This window comes from Hibiscus syriacus, unplaced genomic scaffold, assembly GCF_006381635.1.
Source record: "Hibiscus syriacus cultivar Baekdansim isolate YM2019G1 unplaced genomic scaffold, ASM638163v2 tig00110933_pilon, whole genome shotgun sequence".
In the NCBI taxonomy this organism is placed as follows: domain Eukaryota; kingdom Viridiplantae; phylum Streptophyta; class Magnoliopsida; order Malvales; family Malvaceae; genus Hibiscus; species Hibiscus syriacus.
Window position 1 is genome coordinate 1223233 of NW_024062919.1, and position 26532 is coordinate 1249764.

The 26532-nt window shown below is 35.9% G+C and overlaps 3 protein-coding genes across 7 annotated transcripts; 1 reads left to right on the plus strand and 2 right to left on the minus strand.

Annotated features, from left to right (window-relative positions):
• The first annotated feature begins 132 nt into the window (after positions 1-132).
• On the plus strand, positions 133-3711 carry LOC120146994 (probable glycerol-3-phosphate dehydrogenase [NAD(+)] 1, cytosolic). Of its 3 annotated transcripts, none has more exons than XM_039160473.1 (6): positions 133-276; positions 939-1608; positions 1728-1949; positions 2406-2653; positions 3127-3266; positions 3364-3711. In XM_039160473.1, the coding sequence occupies exons 2-6, from the start codon at positions 948-950 to the stop codon at positions 3488-3490; spliced, it is 1398 nt and encodes a 465-aa protein (XP_039016404.1). In that variant the 5' UTR covers positions 133-276; positions 939-947; the 3' UTR covers positions 3491-3711. The 3 variants fall into 3 exon arrangements, with proteins under 3 accessions (XP_039016404.1, XP_039016403.1, XP_039016402.1); XM_039160472.1 differs by lacking the exon at positions 133-276 and adding an exon at positions 317-561 and having other exon boundaries at positions 880-1608; XM_039160471.1 differs by lacking the exon at positions 133-276 and having other exon boundaries at positions 608-1608.
• A 2001-nt stretch (positions 3712-5712) lies between these two features.
• On the minus strand, positions 5713-9130 carry LOC120146991 (zinc finger CCCH domain-containing protein 46-like). Of its 2 annotated transcripts, none has more exons than XM_039160466.1 (8): positions 7818-9130; positions 7572-7730; positions 7306-7491; positions 7127-7221; positions 6800-7051; positions 6555-6711; positions 6242-6451; positions 5713-6116 (listed from the first exon to the last, which is right to left on the minus strand). In XM_039160466.1, the coding sequence occupies exons 1-8, from the start codon at positions 8777-8779 to the stop codon at positions 6044-6046; spliced, it is 2094 nt and encodes a 697-aa protein (XP_039016397.1). In that variant the 5' UTR covers positions 8780-9130; the 3' UTR covers positions 5713-6043. The 2 variants fall into 2 exon arrangements, with proteins under 2 accessions (XP_039016397.1, XP_039016398.1); XM_039160467.1 differs by having other exon boundaries at positions 7312-7491; positions 7818-9128.
• A 10509-nt stretch (positions 9131-19639) lies between these two features.
• Positions 19640-23051, minus strand: LOC120146992 (very-long-chain aldehyde decarbonylase CER1-like). Of its 2 annotated transcripts, XM_039160468.1 has the most exons (9): positions 22992-23051; positions 22681-22904; positions 22363-22595; positions 22075-22294; positions 20818-21193; positions 20622-20729; positions 20241-20543; positions 19995-20168; positions 19736-19912 (listed from the first exon to the last, which is right to left on the minus strand). In XM_039160468.1, the coding sequence occupies exons 1-9, from the start codon at positions 23049-23051 to the stop codon at positions 19736-19738; spliced, it is 1875 nt and encodes a 624-aa protein (XP_039016399.1). The 2 variants fall into 2 exon arrangements, with proteins under 2 accessions (XP_039016400.1, XP_039016399.1); XM_039160469.1 differs by lacking the exons at positions 22075-22294; positions 22363-22595; positions 22681-22904; positions 22992-23051 and adding an exon at positions 21668-21723 and having other exon boundaries at positions 19640-19912.
• Between the last annotated feature and the right edge of the window lie 3481 nt (positions 23052-26532).

Here is a 26532-nt window from a genome sequence, read left to right on the forward strand (position 1 = left end):
TTAATGTTAACTTTTTAAAGCACATGATAAGAAGTTTTTTAATTTTTTTTTAAATGAGAAAATTTGCTAAAATCTGTATATATATAGGAAAAATGATCAACAGCCTTATTTCTTTGTATAATCATGTTAAATTGAAGAAGTAGCCGAAAAGTGAAAAAGAAAAAAAAAAGAGGAAAAAATTTTCTGGACAATACGTGTGTGAAATCAGCAAAGGGATCCTCCCTGACAGCATCACAACAGGAAGGAGCTGGAAACTGGGATTAAAGCTATGCTAAGGTAACCGCAGTCATGATTTTTGTTCTTTAAATTTCACGATTTTTCCATTTCTTCTTGTTTTTAACTAGTCTCCCCCCAAAGTTTCAGCTAAACCAGCTTCTTCATTTCCATTTTCTTTGAGCTGATCAATCTCATTCTTGACTACCAATTTTGTAATTTCATCTGAATTGTTTGAAAGGTTTGAGCTTTTTCTTTCATCACATGTTTTTCATTTGCATAAAACTGACCTAAAAGAAAGGTCCTAACTGATGTTACCTCGTTGAAGAAGAAGACTACATAAACGAGTTCTATCACTTTCGCTTACCTTTCTTTCTTTTGTTGGTTTATAGTAGTTTGGTACATAGCTATCTATCTGAGTTTTCAAAGTTTGCTTTTTCCTTGCTGGATAACATATGATGTGGGTTCTTGGTTGATGCCTTTCCCATGGTCGATTTCCCAGAATTAGAAAGAAAAAAAATTGGGGTCAAAGAAGGGCTAAAGATTTCAGATTGTATTGTTGTTGATTAGTTGGTTTTGGTTTTTGTCTTTGGAGGATTGAACCGTTTTGATATCGCTTATATAAACTTTTCTTCTGAATTTGTAGAACTTATTTCTATATCGCAGGCCTAGAATTCTTGAATTAGAAGCTTGGGATATTTGTCCTTACATTTGATTTTAATCAGGGAAGAAAGATGCCAAGCACTAGTGAAGAAATGAATCAGAATTCGCATGCCAATGGCCCCATTCAGAGGTCTAATGGTTCTTTAGAAGAGAAACTCGATGAGCTTCGGCATTTGATGGGAAAATCGGAAGGCGATCCGTTGAGGATTGTTGGCATCGGGGCAGGTGCTTGGGGTAGTGTATTCACTGCTTTGCTGCAAGACAGTTATGGTCATCTGAGGGATAAGGTGTTGATAAGAATATGGAGGAGGCCTGGAAAGATAGTTGATAAGGCCATGGCTGAGCACTTATTTGAAGTGATCAATTATAGGGAGGATGTTTTGAGGAGACTGATTAGACGGTGTGCTTACTTGAAGTACGTTGAGGCAAGATTAGGTGATAGGATTCTGTACGCAGATGAGATTTTGAAAGATGGTTTCTGCTTGAATATGATTGATACTCCGCTTTGTCCTTTAAAGGTTGTTACGAACTTGCAAGAAGCTGTTTGGGATGCTGATATTGTAATTAATGGCTTGCCATCAACAGAAACTCGTGTGGTGTTTGAGGAAATTAGAAGGTATTGGAAAGAAAGAATAACAGTGCCCATAATCATATCTCTGGCAAAGGGTATAGAAGCCGAGTTTGTGCCTGAACCTCGCATAATAACTCCCACCCTGATGATCAATCGAGCAAGTAAGCTTCCTTTTCTGTTTCTTGAAGTTTTGGCTATAGCCATATTAACTGTTTTAACTTATTTGCTGAATTTCAAGATAAAATTCATTTCAATATGGATCTTGCTCTTGTTCCTGCAGCTGAAATCCCCATCGAGAACATTCTCTATCTTGGAGGACCTAATATTGCTTCAGAGATTTACAATAAAGAATACGCTAATGCTCGAATTTGTGGGGCTGAAAAGTGGAGGAAACCATTGGCAAAGTTCTTAAGGCAACCCCATTTTATCGTGTGGGACAATGGTGATCTTGTTACTCATGAAGTTATGGGTGGTTTGAAGAATGTCTATGCCATTGGAGCTGGTAATCTCTAATTTTTTGCAAGCATGCTACATCTTGTACGTCATACAATAGGCTATATGACAAGATTGGTTTGATGATAAGGAATATCCTTGGAAGAGGCAACAAAATTCTTCAATTTATTGAATTGATCAACACAATTCTGTCTAATGTATGATCAAAACAGGACCTATAACCAGTAAAAAAGAAAAACAAAAGTGTTGAGTGAATGTCCTACTTTCCTTACGCGGTTGTAGGTATTGTGATTTTGACTTGTTTGATCTTTAAGTGGTGGATATTACTTGCTAACCTTTACTCCACAATCTCCAAGATGCTAAAGGACATTGGCTCAACGCATTTGCATCCTATATTCATGCTGCAAAACAACTTATCTTTGGACTAAATTAATTCAACTTCAATTTTAGAAATAAGTTTAGATTTCAAATCTTTGTTATTTAACTTCCTGTATTGATTCCACAGGAATGGTAGCAGCTCTAACCAATGAGAGCGCCACTAGCAAATCGGTATACTTTGCACTGTGTACATCTGAGATGATATTTATCACTCATCTCTTGGCAGAAGAGCCTGAAAAACTTGCGGGGCCTTTGTTGGCTGACACCTATGTAACCCTGTTAAAAGGTCGTAATGCATGGTATGGGCAACAGCTGGCCAACGGAGTATTGAACCTTGAAATGGGTGATAGCATCAAGGGGAAGGGTATGATTCAGGTATGAACTTTTCTGTTCCATGGAGGATTTTGAGCAAACAGTTTTAGGTTGGTTTGAGAAGAGATGAGTTGATACTCTCATCTAACTTGAAGCAAATCATCGAAAATTAAGCATCATTCTAGATCAAGATCATCGGATGTCTGCCGAATCTGGTATGCAGACAACCTATGTTGTATAATAGGAATACAAAAAGGCCTTATTGCCTAAGAAATGTTTGCTTTCATTCTCTAGAATGACTGTGGAAGTATAGAGGCATGTCTTAAAAACTTTTGCATTAACTCCTAAGCACGTTTAAGCAGATGAAGTATCCCAGACCATTCCTGGACTGGTAAAGATCAATTTCCCATTGATTCTGTGGCCATTTTATCACTATTTAGTAATAGAACAAGATTCCACCTCTTCTTTTTCATCGTTTTCTATCTGATCCCATCAGCTAATTCCTATTACAAATATTATTCTTATTATTATGGCAGGGCGTCTCTGCTGTCAAAGGTTTTTATGAGCTGCTTAGTCAGTCCAGCTTGAGCGTCCTGCACCCCGAAGAAAACAAATCAGTAGCTCCTGTGGAGCTTTGCCCCATCTTGAAGGTGCTATATAAAATACTTATAACGAGGTACTCGATTTCTTTTTTCCCACTGGCTAGGTGATCTTTTTCATTATAGAAAAAACTCGAGAAGTGTGAGCTGATGAAGCTTGATTTGAATGTTCAGGGAGTCCCCATTACACGCCATCCTTGATGCATTAAGGGATGAAACCATGCATGACCCGAAAGATCGTATCGAGATAGCTCAAACTCATGTGTTCTACAGACCATCCCTTCTTGGTAATCAGCCTTGATAAGGTAAAGATGATGATCAGCTAACTTTCTTGGTTATTCTCATCTTGGGATGTGAATTTCATAGGGGGATCACTAGGGTAGGTTCTATTGTTAAAAGTAGTTGTTGCAGTCCGGCAAAGTATTAGAACTGTGATGACTTGTGAGATTAATGTTCTTTTTGTTTATTAAAAGGGCGGAAAAAAGCATGTTTGTTTTTATGTATATTCCAGCACTTTTTTTTTTTATTTATATTCCCCCCATAAAGTGAACCTCCTTTTAGACCCTATAAGCATTTAGTTGGTTACATCAAGCTTATAGGCTACTTGCATGATATACCCTAACATATAGAAATAAACTCATGATTTTATATTAAAATATCCGAATTTAAGAATTTATATTAAAAATTTAAGTATATAAAATAAAATTATTAATATAAAATATAAAAAAATTTATCTAAAATATATAAAATTTTAAAATAGTATATAACTACGCCCTTCAAACACTCGCCACTACCTCGAAGATGGCAAAGTTTAGGTGATGTTATTCATCCTTGAAATGAACACATTGATGAAAATGGTGGATCCGAATTTCATAGGGAAACTGATGCTATTCGTCCTACTATTGTCATTAAAGTTGATATGTACACATTTATGCATATAATCACTGATTACGGGAGCGAAACTGTCTAAAAGGGTAAAATCCCCAAGCCGCCACAAAATTGCATGATTTAGACAGGGTCTAGAAACATAGGATAGCCTTGTCGAGATACGTAAGGAGTTGTAACTCCTGGATGGATTTTTTAATCATTTTAACACAAGAAGTCTTTGATCAAGTTGGACGCTTGAATTTTGATCACCTGTGTAAAATGTAAATGATTAGAGCTACGTAACTTTCCCGAAACCAAACAAGTCCCCTGGACAAAAGTAAATTCATCTTTTGCGGAAAGGGAAAATGACTGGAACAGATGTTTTATTTCTTCATTAACTGACCCCTCTACGTGTCATGTTAAAGAACATGACAGCTTTGTACTGAATCAACTTTACCCTGCCAATTGCTTGCTTCCTTTTTCTTTTGCCTTTGATTACATTCACAGACTTCAAGGCCACAGCAAAGGTAGAAAAGCAAAAGAAAAAGACCCCCCAAAGTTATTTTTTACTGTGTGATAATGGCAGAAACAAAAGCTCACACATCCCCAAAGATTCCCCATTTACTGTGTAAACTATGAAAAATTGTCATTTTTACTGTCCATTGGTAAAAGGCAAGAGCCAAAGGAGATGAATATTTAACAAAAGTAGCATATCAGTGATTGAGCCAAATGGGTGAGTGGTGGTGATGGGGGAAGAAGACCCCAGAAACAACCTAGCACTTACATAGATTATTATTATTATTTACTAAACAATGGTCCACTTGTGTTGTCAGCCTTCCGCCACCCATGTGATTTTTTATGTCTTTGTGGACCTTCCAGTTTCCTCCCCCTCAAATGAATGTCATATCAATGTCCTTAAAAAAATAAAAAATCTGAATTCTAAAGGCGTACATGGCCCCACCGTTAATCAATAATGCTAGTAGTGCCATTGCAATTCTGCCATCATTGCATGTTCAGGTAAGATTTTAACACAATCAGACAAATTCTTGTACCACATGAAAATCCATATTAGATTACAATTTGAAACTCCCGTTTCTTTATCTGAAGGGTTGACACTAAGCAGCAACTGGCTACAAATAGCAGATCTTTTGATTAAGGTACTGTTAACTGATATTTAACATTCTTCCCCATTGTGTTTTACTATTTTCTGCAACTGTGTTTCCCTTCTTGCTGTACAAACATGGAGTTACAAGCAGAAAGATGAACTAATTAAGGGTTTTTCCTGTTTCTGACACTAAGCAGCAACTGGCTACAAATAGCAGATCTTTTGATTAAGGTACTGTTAACTGATATTTAACATTCTTCCCCATTGTGTTTTACTATTTTCTGCAACTGTGTTTCCCTTCTTGCTCTGTACAAACATGGAGTTACAAGCAAGAAAAGAAATGAACTAATTAAGGGTTTTTCCTTGTTTCTCCCAGGGAAACCATGGGGAGGAAGAAAATTACAGTTCAAGGGGAGTTACAACTACACATGGACTGATATTTTTTTCTTCTTGCTATGCTTCTTTTTTACCTGTGGTCCGAACTACTGAAACAATAGATAACAATATTACAACAAAAGAAAAGAAATGGCTGTGACCCACTTCCTTCACTGCCAGGGAAACCATGGGGAGGAAGAAAATTACAGTTCAAGGGGAGTTACAACTACACATGGACTGATATTTTTTTCTTCTTGCTATGCTTCTTTTTTACCTGTGGTCCAAACTACTGAAACAATAGATAACAATATTACAACAAAAGAAAAGAAATGGCTGTGACCCACTTCCTTCACTGCCTTTTATGTACGCATTTTGTATGGTTGTAAGTATAGTATCGACGACGATTACAAGAAAAGGGCCGAGGTGGTTCGGATTATAGTGAACTGTGGTGGTGGTCTCTATAGATCTCTCTGATATGAAATTTTGTTTGATTTGTAGCATAGGAAGCTAAATTCCAACAGGGCAAGTTGGGCCGCCGGTGCCTGCACACATACCAATGGTCCCATGTCCGGAAGAGAACCTGTATTGAGAAGCAATACTCATGTTACAGATCATTTTGATACTTTGTATACCCAACCTTGTAAAGATTCCATTTATAATCATAAATTCATATTGTGAGTATTATCAATAATAATGATGATGTACCTGGGCATTTGGCAGTTGAATGAATTGAACGATGGCATGTCTAATGCATTATTTGCAGGAATCAAGGTTGGACGGACCCAATTATTGTTTATAGAAGAAGCCGGGACTGACACATCCCTATCGGTTTCAGTATTAGAGAGTGCAGACGAGTACTCTCCGGCAGCTTTTGTAGGAGATGCAAAAGGGTTATCGGGAAGGTTGTGCTCCAAACTGCAATTTGATACAATAGATGCATAAGTTATACAAATCAACAGACTATTATCACTGGAAACAATATGATATTTGAATGTACAAAGTTTGATTACTTGAATACCTTTCTGGTTGTTTGCCATCTTCACGATGGGGGCTCTCCTTGCTGGTACCATTGACTTCAAAACTAGCCGATTCTTTACCCACAGCAGTAGCATTACACTCTGCTTGCTTCTCGGAAGCATTCACAGATAAGGCCGGCACAGGGCTGGAACAATGCTCTGCAATGAGATGTAGCAAGCCGTTTCATATGAATTCGATGATGACTCGATTAAATTGTTACATTCAAAATGAAAATTGTGTAGCTACCTTGTGGAGCTTTTTGACCGTTGTGAAATTGAGGTATTATAAGGGACTGGTTGAACATGTTTGGCGAGTGAGTAGGCGATGGAAACGGACTTCCATTAGAAAGAGCCGTGTGATGGTGATTCTTCTTCACACCAAGGAGTTGCAGGCCCATCAGCCTTCTATTTTGAAGATCAAGGGCTTGCTGAAGATCAGCTTGCTCCTCCAATTTTCTTCTCCATAACAAATCCTGGTTATTGTAAAACATCCTCGGTCCTACAAGTCGAACGGATACTGTTAGCCTGACAATCGTGTACATCACAAGGAAAATAGACAATGGCTTCGGCCTACCAAGCTGAAGGTCAAACAGGTCTCGGGGGCTCGAATCAAGGCCAGTAGTAGTACCACAAGGAGAGAACTCTCCTCTTTCCATTTGTTGCTGTTTCCTGCAAGATAAGAAAGTAGGTTTACCAGATCTAGACCAAGTAAGCAAATCAGCCGAACTAAGATTTCAAAGTGAGAGAGGATGCCTGTACTTGTCCGGGACTTTTCCTTTCTCCTTATAAGGCTTCACCAGAACACGAGCATCGCAAACGAAATGAGGGTTTCCTTTAGCCAGGATGAGTTTCACGGTCTCAGGGTAAACAAAAGTAACAAATCCAAACATTCTCTTCTGCTGGTATGGAATCCTCACATCTTGAACCGGGCCGTATATACTTAAAAAGGATAAACACAAATAGTTTTAGAAACAAAATACTTTAACCAACGTAGAAGAGTACAATATTCAACAAAATACCTGAAATAGTTCGACACATCCTCCTCTCTGAAGGTGCTATCAGCTGGGAAGGTCAAGTAGATCTGTCTTGAAGCTGGGTTAACCATGCCTGCTCGGTTAAATTTGTTCATGTCATCACCCATCATTAAAGCAGCAGCTGCTGCTGCTGCTGCTGCCGCCCTACAGTTCAGAAACCAATATGAAATCTTTAATCAGTAGCTATTACATAATTAACAGGACATAGAAAAGAGATCAACTACCAAATACCTGTGAGAATCATTTTGTTGCTGTTGAAGAAACGAGTTCATGCACTTTGGTGAGTAAGGAGGGAAGGAAGCAGAACCCATGAGCCGCGAAGCAGCAGGCAACCTCTGTTGCTGAGCGGATTTAGATCTAAGTAACTCATGGCACTGGTCCATCTCGATCTTGTTAGGTGAGCCAACCATGGCGGCACAATCTGCTCCAGACTCCCCAAGGCCACCATGTATAAATCTGCAATTGTCCCCGTTTTTACAGTACCCTCTAGCAAAATACAAGCAGGGTCTCCACCCAAAACCGGAAACCGGGTCATCAGCTCCCAAAATATCACTCACAGAGCTACTCATGTGAAGGGAAGTTTCCCAATATGAAGGGAACCCCATGGCATCAGTGGTGCCACGAGCACCAGCAACTGAACCAGAGGACAAATCAGCGGCTTGTGGGTAGAAGAAATCATGGTTTTGGGGGTTAAGCTGTGGTGAGCTTTCGTTGAGGAAAGATAGTTGATCTTGAAGTTGAAACTCATCGACCATATCAGTGGCCCTACCGTTTCCATAGAAAGGCAAAGAAGAAGGATTCAAAGAGCCACTGCTCGAACTGATCAAGTCATCAGGGTTTGGTAGTTCAGACAAAGGACTCCATGCAGAAGTACCAGAAGTAGAGAGGTTAGTAGGGATGGTGAGAGAAGATGGTATGAGCCTGGAAGCAGATGAGTTCTGCCTTGGAATTTTAAAAGGAGAAGGAGAAGCTGGAGTTGAAGGTGAAGAAGGAGAGTTAGAAGGAAGACCAAACTCCTTCTTAGCCTTTAGTATCACAGACTGAAGTGAAGCTTCAGGACCAAAGGCTAAACGAATCATCTCCTTCTCACCATGGTCCTGAATCAGCAGTAGACCCATGATTTTAGAAGCGTTTTCTGGTTCCAAGGCCTGGATTCTAGAGAAAACGATCCTGGTTGCTTCATAGTTATCCATAATAGAGAGAAAAAAACAGAACGTTCACTTGCTGTATACTTTTTTCTTGTATGGTTTTTAGAACGTAAGAAAGGGGTTTTACAAGTAAAACATCTTTCTCTTTATCAACCACAACCTCTACCTACCAACCGGTGAGTTGTGACCAGTTAGCAGCATTGCAGGAGTCTCTTTTTATCCCTTCATCTTATTTATTCCCACAAAAGAAGGTACTTTTTTTCTTTAAAAGAGAAAAAAGAAGGGAGAGAGAGCTTGAATAAAACGTATACTGTGGAGAAAGTAGTAATAAATGAGAAAAGATATGCTTCAAAAAGGAGTTTCCCGTCCCGTGTGAATGAGATTTAAAAGGAAGCAAAACAAGCAAACATGGACATGGTGGTTGAATTTTCTTATAAAGTTGCAGTACAGTGACACAATGAGAGAGAAAGAGAAAACAAAGTTTCCACTTGCAAAGTTACTTCCCTTCCTTAATTAATAGTACTGGTTAGATTGGATTAGATTTGAAAACCCAAACAAAGTTCCGACCTTTGGGTAAATATTATATATATGGAAGGTTTGAACTTTCAAGTGAAGAAGAAGAAGGGAGTTGCTTTATTTGTTGATTCTCTCTCTGTTTATCTCTCTCTCTGCAAGTATTGTGTCAGTTTCTCTGAATTAGTGCTTTGTTGGTTTCAAAGTTTTATTAAAAATCTGAACCCAAAAGAAGTGCCATTGAAGGGTGTGGAGAATGAGGTGGCAGTGAGCGTCAATTGCTTCGCCGTTAGTGCTCAGTTGTTGGGTTCTGGAGCCTACAGTAGTGGACTTGGCCAGTCAAAGGTAATGGCTTTGGAGCTCTCGTTCCCGGCATCAACAGTGCTTTCTCTCTCCACTGTAATTAATAAAGGATAAACTACATCTATTATCACTAAAATTTGAATGAGTTTTATTTTTACTACTAAAGTTACATTAATTTGAGCTATAAAAATGTAAGTTAAAATATTAGTAACCAAACTTAAAGTTTATTCAAACTTTAGTGACCATAAAATATAATTTACCATTAATAAATAAACAACTAAAAAATTGAGAAAAGAATGATAATTGTTTATTTATTAATTTGAGAGGATTATAAGGTAGTATATGAACATAAATACACCTTATAAAAGCTAATCTCGAATATAAAATCTCTCATTAGAACAATGTTCCTTTCATTACCAAAGTCATTTGATAATTCTAATTAAATCATTGTTTTTTTAAATATCTAATTAAATCATTGTTTTTTTTTAAATATCTAATTAAATCATTGTTGAATATGTATTCTTATACTTTTAGATATTATTTAAAATTAATTAATTAATTAAAATATTATATTATAATAAATACTTTATCTTTGGAGAGTAAGTGGCACGCACCAATGAGCAAAATATGTTAACCAATAAAATAAATATTAACCAAGTTGTTAAAATGGTTATAACTGCATAGGTGAGCTGGCATAACAAATAGATTCTTCTAGTATGGAGGTTGTAAATGATAAATACAGGCTTGTGAAATGAAAAATACAGAACATTTGAAAATGATTAACAGAAAAGTTTTACGGTAAATCTAACATGGTATAAGAGCGTCTTGGGATCTGTGGGTATCTACCTTCCTTAGTTTTTTTCTTCTTCTTACTTTGTTCTGCTGGTGGTGAGATGGGTGATACAGACGTATCATCGGCGACGCTGCAAAAGATCTTCACCAACAAACGACTCAGTGTCGTCTTGGATGAACACAACTTTCTCTTATGGAAACAACAAGTGCTTCTGGCGGTTCGTAGTCATCGCCTGGAAAAACTTCTCACTGGTGCAGTCACTCCTCCTCTGGCAACGGTGGTTCTGGGAAATGGTACGGTTGGTGAAAATGAAGAATATGAAATATTTGTTGCACAAGACAGTGCACTTGCTTCATGGCTTCTGTCCACTATAAGCCCGTCGATCCTTCCCCATTTGGTCGGAGCTGATACGGCTACGCAGGTATGGGCTACGGTCACTAAGTATTTTGCCAGCAAGTCGACACCGACGATAATGAATCTTCATTATCGTTTGAAAGCAGTTCGTAAAGGTGAAATGAGCATGCGAACGTTCATATCTCAGGTCAAGGAGCTTTGTGATGCTCTTGCCGCGTGTGGTTCTCCAATGACCGAGTATGAGCAAGTGGCGACCATTTTGAAACGGTCTTCTATCGGAGTACCGACCGTTTATTGCTGTTATCACTGCTAGCAGAGAACCTTTCACGTTGGATGGTGTTATGCATGTGTTGCTTGATGCAGAATTACAACATAAGGGTTTTGAGGAGGCTGATAGCTTGGCGATCAGCGCAAATCTTGCGAACCTTCAGGTTTCTGACGTACCGGTGAATGGGGTTGTTCCTTCAACTGGATCGTCTCCTAGTTTTTCTGCTTATCGCCAGGGTGGTCGAGGTCATGGTAAGCCTCGAATTCAATGTCAACTTTGTGGGAAAATTGGTCACTTAGTGAACCGTTGCTGGTATAGGTTCGACCAAAATTTTCAAGGGGTCTCTGCGGGGCGTTCTTCTTCGACTGTCAATCCAGCTGCTCATTCTTATGTTTTTTCCTCATCACCTGCGTGTGGCTATTAAGGAGTGTGGGATTCCAATGCTACAGTAGCTGCGGCTGAATGTGCTCCTAAGTCCAATATGGGTAGTTATGGTGTTGCTCGATCATTTGGGAAATGGATTGTCGATTCAGGTGCCACCTATCATGTGATGTCGGATGCAGATAATGTCGTTGGTTGAGAGGAGTATACCGGACATGGTAAGCTTGTGGTTGGTAATGGTAACGACTTATCTATTTCCAACATTGGTCATTCTTGTTTATATGGCCGTGATCGTTCTTTAACGTTAAATAATTTACTTCATGTTCCTCATATATCGAAGAACTTAGTATCGATTTCTAAGCTTGCCAAAGATAACCGCATATTTCTTGAATTTCATGCTCATAGATGTGTAGTTCGGGATGAAGCTACAAGAGCGGTGCTACTTGAAGGATGTGAGAAAGATGGTCTCTATGAGTTTGACTCTATCTTGCTAAGGAATAATGATCATGCCGAGTGTAATGTAGCTCGTGGGGTTGTTGATTTTCGCTTATGGCACAACCGATTAGGACATCTTTCTCGGGATATATTACTCAAAGTGTGTAGAGAATGTAATGTTGATACAACTTTGGTTAATGATGAATTTGTTTGCGTTGCTTGTCACTCTGGAAAAAGTCATTCTCTACCTTTTTCTCCATCTGTTAATACTTATACCGAGCCATTTCACTTAATATTTGTGGATCTATGGGGGCCTCCTCACGTTGTGTCCAATGGATATCGATACTATATGTCGTGTGTTGATGCATGTACCAGGTATAATTGGGTTTATCTGTTAAAAAAGAAGTCTCAAGCTTTGTATGCCTTCAAACTGTTCCAACGATTAATTTGTGTACTGTTTAATAAGGAAATTAAGGAAGTTCAGAGTGATTGGGGTGGAGAGTTCCGTCCTTTCACTAAAGCTCTTCAAGAACTCGGGATACGTCATCGACTCACTTGCCCTCACACGTCTCAACAAAATGGAATTGTTGAGCGTAAACATCGTCACATTGTTGAAATGGCTATTACGCTTCTTGCTCAGGCCTCATTACCACTAAAGTATTGGTCATATGTTGTTGTTACGGCAGTTTATTTGATCAACAGATTGCCTACAAAAGTTCTACACATCTCGACTCCGTTCAGTAAGTTATTTGGTAAAAATCTGAGTTATGAACACCTACGTGTCTTTGGATGTCATTGTTTCCCATATCTTCGGCCGTTTCAGTCACACAAGCTTGCTTTCCGGTCACAGGCTTGCACTTTTTTGGGTTATAGCGTGCAACACGAGGGTTATTTATGCATGGCACCGGATGAACGAATATTTATTTCTCGACACGTTAAGTTTGACGAGGGCACTTTTCCTTTTGCAAGACAGGTTATAGAGTCGATTCCTGCTTCCACTACGATGTCCTTGATGCCATACACCAAGATTGTTCAGGTTCCAGGCACTCAACAACTAAATCGTGTTCTTGCTCCAGCTACGTTGCACGACAATCCTAGTTCTGGTTCAAGTGGAACTTCGGTATCTTCTCTCCCGGTTGCAAATGCATATGATAACATGGGACAAGCGAATATGATGCCCACAAATTCAGTTGTTCAAACTCACTCGTCTGATGACTTACAAACAATACATGCGACTGAAAATTCAGAAGCTAGTTCTAGTAATTCACTTCAAGGGTCATCAACTTTTGTTCCACCTGAAGCTGCTGCTACGGGTACAGTATATGGACCTCTTCCTTCCATGTCCAATATCCATCCTATGGTTACTAGGAGTAAAGTTGGCACTTTTAAACCGAAAGCTTTCTCTGTAAATTCTATGATCGATGGCGATGAACCAGTGTCAATTCAACAAGCTTTGCTCTCACCCATATGGAAGGAGGTTGTTATGACTGAATACAATGCGCTGGTTCAAAATGGCACTTGGCGATTAGTTTCGTTACCTCATGGTCGGACGGCTATCGGATGTAAATGGTTTTCCGAATTAAAAAGAATGCTGATGGGTCAGTTGCACGACAAGCCAGACTTGTAGCAAAGGCTTTGCTCAAGTTCCTGGTCAGGACTTCCACGACACCTTTAGTCCTGTCATCAAACCGTCCACAGTTAAGGTAGTTTTATCATTAGGTAATGAATTCTCTCTAAAAGATTTAGGGGAATTGAATTTCTTTTTGGGATTGGAAGTTACACGAAATGATCAGAAGTTAGTTCTACGACAAAAGAAGTTCATTCTGAGTTGCTTGGCAAAGCTGGAATGCGTGGCTCATCCGGTGCTAACACCAATGGTTTTATCACCAAAATTAAGTAAGAATGGTGAAGTCTATTACCAGATGCTCAAATGTATAGAAGTGTCGTGGGGGCTCTATTATCTCAATCATACACGTTCCGGACATTGCGTTAGTGTAAATCGCATGGCTCAATATATGCATGCCCTGATCGTCGTTTCCATTTCTGGATTTTGTGTGTTCCTTGGCGGAAATCTGGTATCTTGGTCGTCTAAACGACAACGCTCAGTCAAGGTCCACCACTGAAGCAGAGTATCGGGGATTGCAGAAGCTGTTACTGATGTTGTGGCTTCCAGCTTTCTCAAAGATATGGGTATAGTGTGCTTTAGTCAGCCTGTCATTTGGAACTGAAGCAGAGTATCGTGGGATTGCAGAAGCTGTTACTGATGTTGTGTGGCTTACAGCTTTGCTCAAAGATATGGGTATAGTGTGCTTTAGTCAGCCTGTCATTTGGAGCGACAATACTAGTGCTATTGCCATGAGCGCAAACCCAGTGTTTCACTCACGTTCGAAACATGTTGAGTTGGATTTACATTTCATTCGGGAAAAGGTTGCTGCTGGTGATGTTGCAGTTAATTATGTTCCTGCCTCACATCAATGTGCAGATGGTTTAACCAAACCCTTGTCAAGAGCTTATTTTTCTATGTTTCGCGAAAGGATGCATGTCTATGGAGGTGATGTTGAAGCCGTAGAAAGTAGGGAGAATGCTAACCAATAAAACAAATATTAGCCAAGTTGTTAAAATGGTTATAACTGCATAGGTGAGCTGACATAACAAATAGATTCTTCTAGTATGGAGGTTGTAAATGATAAATATAGGCTTGTAAAATTAAAAATACAGAACATTTGAAAATTATTAACAGAAAAGTTTTACAGTAAATCTAACAGAGAGGGCATTGAGTTGACTCACCCATTTCAGCTTTACTTGATCCGAGTGGCATCACTGGATGATGGTTTGTTTGATTAGGCTGAGTCGGGTCCTTTGCCCACTCTCTCAGCATCTCTTTTTCCCTACATCAACGAATCCTACTCTCCCTCTCTCAATGCCTTTCCCATAAATTATTTCTTTTTATCTGCTGACTGAATGCGAAATATTTTTTAAGAGTGTATATATATATAGGTATAATAATAATATTATTTTTTAACATTTGTATAAATTATCATTTTGTTTTCTATTTTTTAAAAGTATTTTAACTTTAAACATTTTAATTTTAGTCAAAATAAATAAAATAAATCTTGTTAGATAGAAATCATTAGTTAACTAACGATCAACATATGCTATTAATATGATATTTTCACACGTGTTTAATAGGTGATATGGTACATGCTATGTCAATAATTGAACAAATATAAAAATACCATGTCGGTAACATGGGTTGATTGAGTCAACTACCGATTTCCGTCCAACATGATATGTTTTGATCTAAAATTAAAACTTCAGTAATCTATTTTCACTCATTCAACAGTATTAAATTTGTATAAAACTAAAATAGTTATACGTTGTGTAATAAGATTGAATTAATATTATATTAATATTTATAGGATCTAATTAAAATATTTTAATATATGAAAGAAAGGGTGTGTAATGTAATTAACCCACGTATTGTGATTATATTATTGCATAATTTGACGTAGTTGAATTTTGAGGTGGGGTAGATATGTAGTATTTGAAAATTATGTGTTGGTTCCTCCTTTATATGGAAAAACATGTAGTGTTAACGAGAAGATAACCCCACAGCCAAATAAATAAATAAATAAAATCATGAGTGAATCAGCCCCACCACAAAAGTCACTCACTCATTGACTCACTCACTCATTATTCACAGCTCATATCTCAATTATACACTCACCTTTCTATTCACCTTTATGTTGTATGCCATATGTGAAGATCATGAATTATTTGGTTTGGAAGTAAAGACGATCTTTAGGGTGTGATTAGTTGGTAGAATATGAGATTATGATGGGAATGAAATTCACATTTCCTCATTTGGTTGGTCTAGAATGTCATTCTCGGTAATCTTATATTATTAATAGTGAATTTTTTTGGGTATATTACCGGGAATGTCATTACCTCCCTTTCCTTAGGTATTGTTAGATTACCGACGTTTTGGACTAAAATGACCTTAATTTTTTTTCTTTCAAAAATAGTATTATTCTGCTATTGAATAATAAAAATTCTACGAAGGTAAATTACAAATTTATCCTTAAACTATTTTAGATTTACAAAAAAAAAGTCTATAATTAAAATTTTATATGAAGTTTAGTGGTTAAAATAAAATTTTACCCTTTCATTAAACCTTTTTATATTTTTAAATTTGTAAAAAAAAATTTATATAAATTTTATGAATTTAATTTTTTTTAAAGAAAATATATAAATATTTTCTAATTTATTAAAAAAATAAATATATAATAAGAACAATTTAGTTAAATATACATTCAAATAATCTTTTATTCATTTAACAAAACATGGTTATCTTACATTTCTGCTAAACCAATCAAACACAAAATACAACATTCCCAGTAATCCTATTCTCTGGTAATCTTTTATTCTCACTAGTAATCTTACATTTCGTGAACCAAACGCACCCTTAAAGTTTTCCTCTCTTTTTTTTTTATTAAAAAAAGACATTCTCCCTTTATAAAGTAATATAGTCCAATACTCATCGATTGATTGATATTAAATTAAAATTAGATGTTTTATATGATTGTATTTGAAATTTAATCAAACTATATTCTTAAACTAAAGTCAAAGAGCTCTTAGATTTTTTTCCATTTATAATACTCGAACTCAGAAGCCTACAAGTAACAATTATAATTGAGTTTGTTATGCATTAATTCAAATTCTAATAACTTTTTTTAAAAATTTTGATATAATTTTAGTTGACGATTATTTGTGATTAAATTTATTTAGGTATGTATTTAGGTAAGAATTATAGGGGAAAAATTATTGAAGAGATGTAATCTTTTTTGGATATCTATTTGGGAGATGAGTTTTGTAAGAATATTGAAAGAATTTTTATAAACATTACATCTATGGGATATGACAGTTTATAAGATACAATGAATTTATGATATACAAAAAATTTATGTATTTAAATTAGGTAAAATTTGAGAAAAATAGATGTGAACAAATTTAGAGATTTGAGGATGATGTCAAATTAGTTAGGGAAATAGAGATGTTTCTATAGTGATTGATAAAATCGTCGAGGAATGAAGACGACTTTATTCTAAATTTTTTAATATTTTTGATACCAAATTGTAAAAAGTTGAAAGTGAGTGACTAAAATATGTTTTCCCCATAAATCAACATTGAGTTAATTTTGGACACCGTCCACTTCCTTGTACTCATCATTGCATTTTATTATAGTCATTCTTTTATAAAATTTCATTTTAGTCATTGTACTTTTAATTTCCTTTCAAGTTAGTTATAAAAATATTAAAATAAGAAAAGAAAATTGGAGTAAAGCAATCGGAAGCTGCTCGCAACTTTGCCGAAGTCGATTTTAGCTGTCAACGATCTTTCTTGCACTATAGAAACATCTCTATTTCTATAATTAATCTGATATTATCTCAAAATCCCTAATTTTTATTTTCAGCATTTATTTTCCCCTAATAAGTCTTTAAACTATTTATAATCTTTATAGTGTTTTTTTCTCTATTGTGATCCCTAATCCTGTTAATAAAAAATAGATTCCACAATTGCTACTTTCCAAGGTGCAGAAGGGTGAGCATTGGCAATGAGCAACAAAAGAATTTTTTTTGAAATGTGGGAGTTGAAAAGCAAAAGGCACTCGTTCATGATTCAGGCAAACTACCAACAGCGTTGCTCCCACATGGGGGTGTTGTGGCCATCATTGTAATCCACTTTTTACCTTTAAGCATTGCAGTCTGCCATCTGCTATATGCTATTTGGTAGTAGCATTTTACCATTTCTGTATGTATTCATTCATCCCATCCCATTCCAATTTGAGAAAAACACAATCTTTCCTCTTAATTTGTGTTGAAACATGGTTATTTGAAGCTAGTTCTTGGAAGTTTGTAGCTTGTTGTAATGATACTTGTTGATGAAAAACTTCTTTTACTACCTGTGCTCTTACGTACACTCCCTTGATTCTTCCCACATGTAGGCAACTATTGAGTGAGGATAAATTATTTTCTCAATTAGGGTGGAATGAATAGTGTAGGAGAGCACATGACGTGTTCCGTTTTGTTGTTTTTACTGCAATCGACTGGAGCTCACAACCTGAAAGCACACAATTGAAAACTGTGGGTTCTTTTCAAGGTCTTTATTGGTCTCGGATTTGACTGGTGAATACAAGTCGAGTGTTTCACGGTTGACACAACTTTCAAGCTCCATGGTTTGGTTTTTGTGTTTCCATGAAAGGGTCGTTGTTCAAGTGTTGCAGTCTCAAAAAAGTGGCTGGAAGTTGGAGTTTCTGGAGACGAAAAGTTGTGGGGTTTATTAGCGAGGAGCATGGGTCCGCCTTTCAACCAACCATATGTGACTCGAAAAATACTCTCCTTCCGGAATTTGATCCGATATAAATTTAGGGTGACTTCACTTAATTAGAAATCCGATCAAATTCGACTCGAATAAATATATTTATAATAAATATTAATTTCATTCGACTCGAATAAATATGGCTGGCTGTCCCTTTTTCCCATATGTATGTGATAGGGGGAGGTAAGATAGTAGGCTACCCCCAACACCAGGTTGAGAGTAGCTTCCGTAAGAGACCTCCGAATTATAAAATGCCCTCCGTGGGACTCGATCCCACAACCTCAAGGTTAAGAACCTTGTGCTCTACCAACTGAGTTGGATGGTCATTTCCGACTCGAATAAATATATTTATAATAAATATTAATTTCATTCAATAAAATAAAGATTTAATTGAAAAAATAATTTAGAGGGTTATTATTGTAATTATATATATATATGGTATAATTATATTATTTTTTTAGGTTGGGTCGGTTGAATATTTTTCATCCTAAACTTAAACCCGACCCACTCAAATATATCCTCTAAAAAACTTGATTTGACCGAAACCCAAACCCGAATTTTATGAAAAAACTCGACCCCATAAGATCAGGTCGAAAATCGACATGAAGATTATTGATAGTTGTTAGGTTTTTGTGGAAGAAGAAGCATATATTCAAGGGAAGGTTGAAGTTATATGTACAAGTAAAATTACCAATGCATTTGAGAACATATTCAAAAGTAACATAACAAGACACACTATCATCTTAAAACGAATTTATATGTTAGAAATTTAAGAGCGAAAAATAATAAAAGCGAAATCAACATAAAAGTAAGACATACACAAGAGATAAAATATAATGTGATTTGGTCTTACCTACATCCATTGATGAAAAGAACAAGAATCAACTATAAACATAGAGATCACAAGGAGTACAAATGCATGATATCCCATATTTCCCAAAATCCGATATATATCAAAACTCATATCCCAAAACACTCTCCTAATATCCCTACAAAATCAATCTTTACAATATAAATCATTGATAATGAATAACATTATAATTGTGTCATTTAAGTAACAAGGCATGAGTGGTTGTGTCGGATATTTTGGTTCAAAATCTTCAATATATTCTCATCTCATTTGCATCATAAAATTAAAAAATAAAACATTTAGTATGGATGTGTTTTTGTTTTGGACGTTTAAACATGGAACTTGAAAACTTTTGGTTTTGGACGTGCCTTGATCTTGTTTGAATTGGATGATATAATGGGTGCAAGTATATGGGATGTTACTTTTGTTTATATATCAAAACTTAGGATTTTGGTGATTAGTTTATTTGAACAAGTAACATTCTATAGTAAATTAACCATTAAGTAATTATACAATCCAAAAACAAGTTATAAATCAAAGAGAATGTAAATTTATATTATATATTTAAACTCTGAGAAGCACTAATACGTACTATTGGAGGCATGGGAGAGGAATAGAGACTCACATGACTAATCCAATATAAGGATAATATCATATAGGTAAAAACTTATGCATAGAACCATAGATATAGCAAGTAGAGAAATCAGATAAATTCTGAAATATGATCTAGGATTTTGATTGAGTTGGGATCCTCAGAGGTTGAAATCCGTGCTTGAGACTTGCGTCCCAAACTTTGTCAATGCTTGAGATGGTGTAACCACATTCATGTTCCTCCCATCCTTCTAGACCATGCACTATCCCAGCTATGCGCCATACACTCATCACTCTCCTTGGCAGCCAGTTCTGTCATATGAATTCAAATTGTATTATTTATGCATATATATCACCAAGTAGGCCCGAAACATTACCAAGTTTGGCGACCAACCTCACAAGAATCTACGTTCTCAAGTGCCACGGGAGTCTGCATTGCAGGTGTGGTGTGGTAGAAGCAGTCTTTGCGCAGTTTTTTGGGTGGGAATTGCGAGAAGGGAATAAACAGTGTTCCTTTAGCTGCCTTTCTTTGTTCTTCTTCTTCTAATTCATCTCCCACTAACCATATCTGCAACATATCAAACAATCCATCAGCACCACTATTGAGCTGCTTGAAAGTGATAATTGAGACTTTAATTACCTTGTAAGAGCTATAACTCTTTGACATAACCAATTTACCCTCAGTGTTGGCGCCAAATGACTTATCAAGCTTCTCATATTCATCCTCGCGTGATACAGCAACCTGAATGCCCTTCTGGCATAGGGCAAACGCGACAGCAACAGCGACCTTAGCTAGTTTGCCTCGAAGAAGTACTTGGGTTGTTCCCTTTGGTATGCTGTTAAGAAGAACTGCTACCGCCAAGCTACTCCCATCCACTAACTTCACTCTAAGCTTGGGATGCTTCTTCACATACACCTCACCATACTTGTTCAGCTCTTCACTCTGCACAATATTCAATTTTATGTAATTATCACACGATCATAGTGACTGATTATGGGGAAGAAAGGGGAGAAAACTTGCCTGATTCATGAGGCCAAGGCTCAACACACTAGCACCTTTTTCATCAGCCTCTAATACAGAGTCCTCAATCAAGTTATTGATGGACTCCTTTTGCCATTTCAAGCGATACTGAACATTAATTAAAGCATTGTTAACGATTGAGACAAATACATACATAACCAACAGTGATGGTGCTGCATTAATAATGGTTCCTAACCTGCGGTCTGTATTTGGGTATGGCCCATGTCTGTGCTTTGATTTTATCAAAACGGTTCCTTTCAACAACAAAAGTTCGACCATAAATCCATGTAAGCATCATGGACCACAAAGTAACAGGCCAGAGGAACCACAAGTACCAAACAGATGAGTATGGTTTAGAGGCAAAGGAGGCAAATCCAATGCGGAGATGATAGATTGACTCAGGTGTGATTAGGTGAGTCAGATGCACCACGTTTGGCGATTCCTCCTTTCTTTTGAGTGAATTTTCATACAAGGTATCTGATGTTTTGTCCATTGTGCCATACATGTAATCATAGATTGGCATAAACAACGAGTAGTTGACCCTGAATTGTGTGTGATGTAACGAGTGGAATCTACAGAAAACCCAACAAAAAGTATTATTGAAGTGTTATTAAGTTAGTGCAATTAGTGCTAGAATTCCTTTTAAGGTTTTCCAAAATTCATTACCAGTACAAAAATGAATAGGGAACATTAACTATTGGTAAGCAAAGGACAAAAAAAACGGATGAGATATTTATTAATTGAGAACTGAGCCACATGCTGAGAAATGCAGACAAGCATTCAATGTGATATCGTTGTACAAGGTACAAAAACTGTTTGCAAAACATGTTGACACGTATCCATCAACTGATAATGTTTCGCTAATTACAGGGCTTTATTACAACATAAAACATCTATTTTCAGCTCTATAATGTCATGTAGTCAGTCAAGACATTGTTAGGTAGGAGTACTTAAGATTAAAGCTCGATTATTTGCCTAATAACCGGTATAGTCGTATCTTAATTGCCATTAATAAGGTATTTTGACCATGGAGAGAGAGGACTTACGATGGAGTGTACATTAGGTACTTAAAAGGAGGGAAAACGGAGAAGATCCAGTTGGGAATGAGCTCGAAGTTGCAATGGGACAAAAAAAACGGATGAGATATTTATTAATTGAGAACTGAGCCACTTGGCTGAGAAATGCAGACAAGCATTCAATGTGATCACGTTGTACAAAGTACAAAAACTGTTTGCAAAACATGTTGATACGTATCCATCAACTGATAATGATTCGCTAATTACAGGGCTTTATTACAACATAAAACATCTATTTTCAGCTCTATAATGTCATGTAGTCAGTCAAGACATTGTTAGGTAAGATTACTTAAGAATGAAGCTAGATTATTTGCCTAATAACTCGTATCATTATTGCCATTAATAAGGTATTTTGATCATGAAGAGAGAGGACTTACGATGGAGTGTACATTAGGTACTTAAGAGGAGGGAAAACGGAGAAGATCCAGTTGGGAATGAGCTCGAAGTTGCAATGACCCATGTTGTTCATCAAGTCGATGTAAGAGATGTAGACAGCATAGGCGACGATGGAAGCGGTTCCAGTTACAGCTATCGTCAACATTGGTATTGCGAACAAGAGAAAGTATGATATGTGCTCTGCAAATGGATGTATCACAGCTGCAACACCCACACTCATTATATTATTACAGTTTAAAGTTCAAAATGTTTAAAGGAGAGGTGCTTACAAGTAATAGGCTCAGTGACAATGGAGGAATGGTGATGAGAATGGTAGCGAGAGTAAAGATAATGATGGTGCAGTGCTCTATGAAGCCAGTAGTAGAGAAACTCCACAGGACCGGCATGGAGCAACATGGCTATAATCACACCATCCATTCTCCATATAGGTATGTGTGAAGCTCCTGGTACGTATTTGTTGCCCAAGTAAAACAGGATTCCATTGAACAATATTTGATCATCCCTGCAATAATATTCATGGTCAACACTGCCACTTTTAAAGATGATATTCAGAAACAAAAAATATAACATCATATATTATATATTACCAGTTACTTTCTCTATCAACTTGGTCAAATTCTATACCCTTGTCCACAATCCTGTTGGTGCCTTTAGCAGTTCGATAACGAGAAAAGCTGATCCATATCTGGTTGTGCAACATTCTCCATAACATGAACGGGATTATAGAAAGATTGGCATAATCCCAGTCCTTTGCATCCTTCCCCATGATTGAGTATATGCTCTCAGTAATCCATGGAGCCAGGATTATGTACTGTAAAAATCCATCCAACAGCAAAATATGTAACTGCATGAGAGAAATATCTGATATATAAGAGAGAAAATGAGAAGATCATGTTACCTTAAAGCTTCCAAGAGGCTTCCATGGCCAATCTGTGAGAATTCCTGGTTTAGAAGCCATGCTTTTGCTACCTGCAAATGGCTTAGGGGTGCAGTCGTATATATGGTGCAATCAAGCTGAACTGTAGCCAGGTAAATCAAAACCAGCAAACCCTACAGAACGACACGTGATCGTCCTTTTTCTTTGTCTAAAATCAGGTAAGATCAGCAGCCTATATTAAATTATTAAGATTATACAAAGACCAACATAACTGTGAGAAAGTTGCCATCCACTTTTCCATTTTTGACGACTAGTTTAACTCATGAATTTATTGTTCTCAACTGTTTCAGCTGGTTGTTGTCCAGTCCATTCTATTACAGCCGAACTGCATGTTCTCATTCATTTCTTTCTTCTTTTACCTTTTAAAATAAATGTTGAATTGAATGGCTAACTCTATTTCTAACTGTGCCTGGAAATGTGGTCATGCAAATTCAATGTTTAGGATATAGGTTATCTCCAAGCAAACGCTAATCTCGCCCATTTCACATTTTCCAGATGCTTAGTAGTTATCTACTTTGGCCTCCTACCCAATTAATGTGCTGCTTACATAATTCTCTATATTATTAAACAAATTTAACCCAAGCGAGGCATGCAATATACATCTCACATGAACTTATTAAACGATTTTAATGATAAAGAGGAATGTTGTTCTTCGATTCTAAGTTTGAACATATGTTTTTACATAGTATATATACATTCATTATTAATTAACTAAAATATTCTGAATAAATATTATCATATAATCTCCTCGTTAATAAATAAAAGTTTAACCCAAGCGAGGCATGCAAACATACATCTCACAATCTGAAGGCAGATGGCATTCCTTTGTTTTTCCCTGGAGAGATAAAGGTTAGGTGATGGGACGTTACCCCAATTGAGAGCAAGGAAGATATACTTTCGGTTTCATAAAAAATTGAAAGTGATATTTGTAGATTATCTATCAAATGAATCTATTTTTTTTAGACTAAACCATCAATACTAATAGTAATGACTACTTAATAAATGAAATCAACTCACATTGATAATATCATGGGTAAATTATAATTTTTTACACTCAACTTTCTTTTTATTTCTTTTTTTATCATTAAATTTTAAAAGTTCTTGATTTTCTTACACAGTTTTGTCATTGCTTCTATTTTCGTTAAATAGTTAATAAAGTTATGATATGACTAACGATACCAAAATGATATCATTCTATAAAAGTCAAATTATATAATGTCGTTTTGGATCCTATAAAAGTCATTTTCTTCTCTCTTTTTTTCTCATTTTTTCTTTCTTCTTTCTTCTTTCTTTCTTCTTTCTTATTCCTTTCTTTATTCTCTTTCTCTACCCAGATTATAACCACATCTTGTCATGATTGACCACTACACTAGCTATTGGGGTTCATCTCAATTGATTCCTTTATGTTATGAGGTATTCAACACTCACAACATCAATTGTTGATGATGATTTTTAGGTTATGGTGGCTATTATCATTTCACCCCTTCTGATTTAGACGAAGAGCCACAACCAGTGGTTTATGATGGAGTTATAAACAATCAATATCGTTTGGTTTGTTATATCTAAAAAAGCAAGAATTTTTTAGAAGAATATTCAACCCCAACTTCCTTTCTCTTGGTTAAGGAATTATAGTGATCCTTAATATCAATGTCAGACCAAGTGTTATGATAACTAATTGTAAGCTGACAGGTTGAATGGTTGACAATAAATTTGATTCTAACATATCATATCAATTTGCTAGTGGTCATATCAAAAATCATATCAATGACAAATGATTATGTAGAGGGTATGAAACCTTAGAGTTTGTGATTGACAGAGGGGACCCTTCGATAATCTCTTCTTATTCAGGAGATTATTAATTTTTAGAGTTGATTGTGGGAGAGGCTTGATGAGGTATAACATGTATTTAATTTATTTATTGATTAATTCATATATAAATTTGTAATGATCTATTATGAGATGACTTTGGGTATGCCAATTTAACTTGAAATCGATAAATTATAACCTGACCTGATCTTATTAAATCTTTTTTTTTTCAGTTTAGGTTCAGGTCGATCGATCATATTTTATATATGATGAGGTTGGGTTAGGTTGGATCAAGTTCAGGTGAAGTGTGAATTTTTTTTGTCTTGATCCGATTTGAGAGTAATAATATATTTTCCCTATAAATTTAGGGATAATTGTTATAATATCTTCTTTTTCTATAGTTCTTTTAATTAGGTCTCTATTTTACATCGAGTTGGGTTAGATCAAATTAAATTGGGTTATAGTCTTAAAATTTGGGTTGAATCGGGTTTATGTATAAAAATATTCTCTTCAGATTGGGTCGAGTTGAGTCGGGCAATGTTAGGTGAAAAATATATAATTCTCAAGTTGAGTTGAGTTCGGATGGAGGGTATACAATTTTCGGATCAGATCAGATTGACAAAAACTCAATCTAAATTAATCCATTATCATCTTTAAATGACTCTCTTAATTGATTTTTTTTTACAACATCAAAATTTCAATACAAATAATATTTAAAAAAATTAATTCTCTCTTTTTTTTAATCAACCGTCAGTTGTTTTTTGAAAATATTTTTTAAAAGTTAAATCATTCCTATAGCATTTGCTTTTTTTCATACCCAGTTACCAACATATTCTCACAAGATATGACGTCGTTTTCTATTGCATAAGTTGAAATGGAATCTGACGTTTGGCCAAAAAGGGGAAGATCGACCGGTGGAATAAAGCACTTCACCTTTCTCATTCTTCTTTTCCCATAAAACTAAATGATAAAGCTCCATCAAGAACTACGGTCCCTTCCACTCTCTATATACGTTTAATTAAATATTAAAAATAATAAAATATTTAAAATAATAAAAATTTGTTATGTATTTAATTTAAAAAACAGAGGAGGTAAAAATTTAATCTTATTTAAATTTAAACTGATAAAAACCTAAAATACTATTATATTAAAATTTGAGAAGAACTATAGTCCCTTCCACTCTCTATATGCGTTTGTACTTACTCACGTTTAGTTATGATTTTACAGATAATTTAATTTATGGTATAAGAAGTGGTGTGACATTCAGATCCGAAATAATATATATTTTCTAAATGATATAATAGCTGATTTTTTTTTACTTTAAAAAGTAAATTGAGATTAATTATAATATGATAACTTATTGATAGTGATCTGTAATAATTTGTCATGTTATTTGACGTTGATGGATTGAAACATGATGTTGATTTGTAATAATTAGTTGTAAGTTTGTCTAAATGAGCATGAATGAGAGTATTATGGATGAATGGTTTAATTTTGTGTTTTGTATCATGTCTTAAATGACCTATTATAGACATTGTGACCAATTGATACTTTTAGGTAAGGTTGGTATGTAACATAGATATGTACTTGTACGTCAAGTATGTTTATTTTTAGCTTTTTATTATATGTTTATTTTTAATTTGATTTAATGCTTAGGTTAATTTTTGTGTTTATGGTATTGTTTTTATCATATATA

Bases quoted from the DNA above. Each gene is read 5' to 3' on its own strand.
- LOC120146994 (XM_039160473.1), top strand. From the start codon at position 948: ATGCCAAGCACTAGTGAAGAAATGAATCAGAATTCGCATGCCAATGGC. The intron at 1,950-2,405 runs GTAATCTCTAAT...TTGATTCCACAG, and splicing joins TGTCTATGCCATTGGAGCTG to GAATGGTAGCAGCTCTAACC. The intron at 3,267-3,363 runs GTACTCGATTTC...TTGAATGTTCAG, and splicing joins TATAAAATACTTATAACGAG to GGAGTCCCCATTACACGCCA.
- LOC120146991 (XM_039160466.1), bottom strand. From the start codon at position 8,779: ATGGATAACTATGAAGCAACCAGGATCGTTTTCTCTAGAATCCAGGCC. The intron at 7,731-7,817 runs GTATTTGGTAGT...TCTGAACTGTAG, and splicing joins CAACAAAATGATTCTCACAG to GGCGGCAGCAGCAGCAGCAG. The intron at 7,492-7,571 runs GTATTTTGTTGA...ATCCTTTTTAAG, and splicing joins GATGTGTCGAACTATTTCAG to TATATACGGCCCGGTTCAAG.
- LOC120146992 (XM_039160468.1), bottom strand. From the start codon at position 23,051: ATGGCTTCTAAACCAGGAATTCTCACAGATTGGCCATGGAAGCCTCTT. The intron at 22,905-22,991 runs GTAACATGATCT...GGATTTTTACAG, and splicing joins AGCCTCTTGGAAGCTTTAAG to TACATAATCCTGGCTCCATG. The intron at 22,295-22,362 runs GTAAGCACCTCT...TGGGTGTTGCAG, and splicing joins TGTCACTGAGCCTATTACTT to CTGTGATACATCCATTTGCA.